The 4,922-nt window shown below is 39.8% G+C and overlaps 1 protein-coding gene across 1 annotated transcript; it reads right to left on the bottom strand.

Annotated features, from left to right (window-relative positions):
* Nucleotides 1-602: 602 nt before the first annotated feature.
* LOC102663440 (uncharacterized) lies at nucleotides 603-1,064 on the bottom strand. Its single transcript, XM_006603351.1, has one exon. It carries the CDS (start codon nucleotides 1,062-1,064, stop codon nucleotides 603-605), a length of 462 nt encoding a protein of 153 aa, XP_006603414.1.
* Nucleotides 1,065-4,922: the final 3,858 nt, after the last annotated feature.

Raw genomic sequence — 4,922 nt, 5'->3', positions numbered from 1 at the left:
GGTTTAAAACAGCCTTGCGCTTAGCCCATCTTCCCACTAAGCCCAATTCCACATTTTTCAAATTCCAAAGAGATATTTAGGCTTAGCGAAAAGACACGCGCTTAGCGCTATCTGTAACTCTGATTGGTCCTTGAATTTGCGCTTAACCGCCAAAGTTGGGGCTTAACGCTATTCCAAAGAATTTCAAAACAGAGAGGGAATTGCGCTTAGCGCATCACCTCGCTAAGCCCAATGCGAGAAATTAAGATTCCAGAGAGGTAATTGGGATTAGCGCAATGAAGCGTCCTTAGCACTACCATCCAGCCACTAGTCAGGGGTCTAAGCGCTTAGCGCGAGCAAGGGCCCGCTTAGCGCGTGAAGATTTGGCGCTTAGAGCGAGAGGCGCACTTAGCGAGTGAACAACTGAAAAATTTTCTAAGTTCTTTTTTGTTCACCTCTTCACCAAAGTTCATGAACCCCTTCTTCAATACTAACCAAGCTTAATAATCACACGCAATCACAAGCAATTATCTACAATAAATGCAAGAAAAGGAAATTAAAAATGACTGGGTTGCCTCCCAGCAAGCGCTCGTTTAACATCATTAGCTTGACGTATCATTCTGTTATGCTTCTTGAAAGTATAGAACAGTGTTTAATCTCTCAATGGTTCCACCATGGTACAACTTTAGACTTTGTCCATTCACCACCCATGTTCTGTCGATATCTTTAGCTTGAGGGTCATAAAGCTCCATTGCTCCGTATGGTCGGACTCTCTTGATGGTAAATGGTCTGGACCATTTAGATTTGAGCTTCCCAGGAAACAATTTAAGCCTTGAATTGAAAAGCAGCACTTGTTGACCTGGCTGAAAATCCTTCTTGACCAGCTTTTTATCTTGATACTTTTTAACCATCTCTTTGTACAGCTTTGAAGATTCATATGCAATTAATCTCATCTCTTCCAACTCCAATAGCTGCAGCCTCCTTTGCTCTCTAGATGCAGCTTCATCAAAGTTAAAAAATTTTAAGGCCCAATATGCTTTATGCTTTGTTTCCACTGGTAAGTGACAAGACTTTCCATACACCATTTGAAATGGGGATAAGCCTATCAGAGTCTTATATATGCCTATAAAGCATCATCAAATTTAAGCGACCAATCCTTTCTAGTAGAAGCCACCGTCTTTTCTAAAATCTTCATCAATTCCCTATTTGACACTTCCGCTTGACCATTAGTCTGAGGGTGATAGGGTGATGCTACCTTGTATGTTACACTATATTGTTTCAACACCTTCTGTAGCTGATTATTGCAGAAGTGTGTGCCTCCATCACTGATTAAAATCTTGGGCACCCAAAATCGTGAGAAAATATTTTTCTTTAGAAACTTCACTACAGTCTTAGCATCATTATGTGGGGTGGCCACTGCTTCAACCCATTTAGACATATAATCCACAACTACTAGGATGTATTCATTTCCAAAGGATGAAGGGAATGCGCCCACAAAGTCAATCCCCCAGCAGTCAAATACCTCAACCTCCATAATATTATGCAGAGGCATTTCATTCCTTTTTAAGATGCCCCCCCATCCTCTGACATTGGTCACAATGTAACACATGTTGGTGAGCATCCTTGAATAATGTAGGCCAAAAGAACCCAGATTGCAAAACCTTGGTTGTTGTCTTATCTCCACCATAATGGCCACCACATGGAGAGTTGTGACAGTGCCATAATATGTCTTTGGCCTCTTCCTTTGTCACACATCTTCAGAGAAGGTTGTCAGCTCCTATTTTGAACAAATGCAGATCATCCCATATGAAAAATTGAGCATCATGTAGGAATTTTTTCCTTTGCTGCCAAGTTAGGTCCTTGGGGATAATTCTTGTTGCTTTAAAGTTGGCCATATCAGCGAACCAAGGTCTTTCATTAATTATGAACAAGGCTTCATCAGGAAATTCGTCTCTAATCTCGACTTCTTTTGAAGTGACTTCTTCATTGACCAATCATGACAGATGGTCTGCTACAACATTTTCAGATCCTTTTTTTTTTATCTCGAATTACCAAATGAAATTCTTGCAATAGCAAAATCCATCTTTTCAATCAAGGTTTAGCATCGACCTTGTTGACAAAATATTTAATAGCTGCATGATCAGTGTAGATGATGACTTTTGATCCTATCAAGTAAGATTTGAACTTTTCAAGTGCATAGACAATTGCCAACATTTCTTTTTCTGTGGTGGCATAGTTAACCTGTGCATCATTCAAAACTTTGTTGGCATAATATATAGCATGAAAAATCTTGCCTTTTCTCTAACCAAGCACAACACCTGCAACATAATCGCTTGCATCACACATCAATTCAAACTCTTGCCCCCAATCTGGTGCTGTAATCACCGGAGCAGATACTAGTCTGGCTTTGAGATCATTAAATGCTTCCACACATTCTTCATTAAACACAAAAGCAACGTCTTTGTTCAACATATTACTGAGTGGTTTGGCTACTTTTGAGAAATCTTTTATAAACCTCCTGTAGAACCCGACGTGTCCTAAAAAACTTCTCACTCCCTTGACATTCATTGGAGGGGGAAGTTTCTCAATAACATCAATCTTCTCCTTGTCCACCTCAATTCCCCTCACTGAAATTTTATGCCCCAGCACTATGCCTTCTTGAACCATGAAGTGACATTTCTCCCAATTAAGCACCAAGTTAGACTCTTCACATCTCTACAATACTTTTTCCAGATTTGATTGACAAGCATCAAAAGATGACCCAAAGACAGAGAAATCATCCATGAAAACTTCGATACATTTCTCCACCATATTAGAAAAAATTGCCATCATGCACCTCTGAAATGTAGCTGAAGCATTACACAGACCGAAAGGCATACACCGAGAAGCAAATACACCAAACGGGTAAGTAAAAGTTGTCTTCTCTTGATCTTTGGGACCCATTGCAATCTGATTGTACTTGTTCTTCTTTGTTGGCATATCTTTCAGAAATTTAGCATAGAGTGACATCTGCTGTAAAGCTTCTCCAAAGGGCATTGTAATTTCAAGCTTCTTAAAAATATCCAGAAATCTAGCTAGATGTCTTTCTTTGTCTTTTCTAGAAGGTACCAAGGGATATGGTACTTCTTTCCCTTCAGCTAAAGATGCTTCCTTCTTTTTCTCTCTAGCACACTCATTCTTGTTTTTCTTTCTCTCTTCTACCTTCTCTTTTTCTTTTCCTGTTTTCTCATTTTTTTCTTTTTCTATTTCTTTTTCTTTTTTTTTCTTTTTCTTCCTTCTCCTTTATTTCTTCATCACCTTCATTTATTATTTTCTCATTCTTCTGGTCATCATCCGCCTCCTCAACATCCTCAAGCTTAAAAGATTCAATCACTGGTTCAAATGTTGGTTTAGTCACCAGTTGTTGTTTCTCTTCCACCATCTTCTTCTCAGTTTTTTCCTCATCCATATTGTTTGCCCATCTGCTCCTGGTCATAACAGCCTTGCACTCCTCTTTCGGATTCTTCTCGGTGTTAGCTCCAAAGCTGCTTGATGGTCGATCTGCTAATTGCTTAGCCAACTGTCCCACTTGGACTTCCAGATTTTTGATGGCAGACTCTATACTCTTTTGATTTGACATAGAGACTTGCATGAATTGAGCAAGAGTCTCTTCCAGGTTTGATGTTTGATCATAGAGACTTAGCCCTTTTTGCTATGGCCTTGTGGATGGTCCACCCTGATCTTTGTTGAAAGGATTTCCAGGGTGATTTCTCCATTGTCCATGTTGTTGATTATACTGCTGGCCATGCTGGAATCTAGAGAATCCACCTGCATTGAAATTATATCTTGGCTAGTTCCCCATATAATTGACTTCATGAGCTGGTTCTTCATTGGGAATGCAACAACTAGAATCATGAGCTCCACCACATATGACACACCCTGCAACCTACAAAATAGTAGAAGGTGAAGATTGTGTAGAATGTAGTTGGGTTGGCAACTTGCTTAATGTTTCTATCAATGCCTCAAGTTGCTTAGACAACAGCTTGTTCTATGCCAATAGATCATCTTTTGATGTGAGTTCCAGCAGGCTTCTTTTTGTTGGAATATGGGCTCTATCTCTCAAAATTGCTATGTCACTTGTAGCCATATTATCAATGAGTTCCATGGCTTCTTTAGGGGTCTTCAACTTGATTTTTCCCTCAACAGAAGCGTCTAATAGCTGCTTGGACTGTGGCCTTAACCCATCAATAAAAATGTTGAGCTGAATTGGTTCTGAGAATCCATGAGTGGGTGTCTTTCTCAATAATCCATGAAATCTCTCTAATGCCTCACTCAAGGACTCTTCTGGAAATTGGTGAAACAAAGAGATGGTTGCTTTTCCTTCTGCAGTCTATGACTCATGGAAATACTTCTTCAAAAATTTCTCAACCACTTCATCCCAAGTCTTAAGACTGTTGCCTTTGAATAAGTGAAGCCATCTTTTAGCTTCTCTAGACAACGAGAATGAAAACAAGCTCAAATGGATAGCACCCTCAGGCACACCAGCCAGTCTAATAGTGTTACAAATCTCAATATAGGTGGCTAGGTGCGCATATGGGTCTTCATTAGGCAAACCGTGAAACAAATTGTTCAGGATCAATTGGATTAATGATGAAGGGTAAGTGATGGTCTGTGCTTCAACCTCCGACTGCACAATACTTGAAAAGAACTGCGGCACACTTGAACTTGAATAATCTTCAAGGGTCACTCTCCTTGGCTCCTCAGCCATGATTGAGTCTTCAGCTAATCCTGTGTGAGATTTTCCTTGTATAGGAAAACTAGAAGATGCCTCAAAAGATTGAGGTTCTTCTTCTGGAGTTGCTGCTGCTTCTATGTCTTGTAATTTTTTTCTATTTCTTTCTGCAATTCTTCTCCTGGAAGTTACGTTAATCTCCAAATCTATGGGAATCAAAGCACCTGCAGCA

The sequence above is a fragment of the Glycine max genome, chromosome 18 (assembly GCF_000004515.6).
Source record: "Glycine max cultivar Williams 82 chromosome 18, Glycine_max_v4.0, whole genome shotgun sequence".
Lineage (NCBI taxonomy): Eukaryota > Viridiplantae > Streptophyta > Magnoliopsida > Fabales > Fabaceae > Glycine > Glycine max.
Note: the sequence above shows the minus strand (reverse complement) of the source record. Positions and strands in the feature narration are given on the sequence as shown.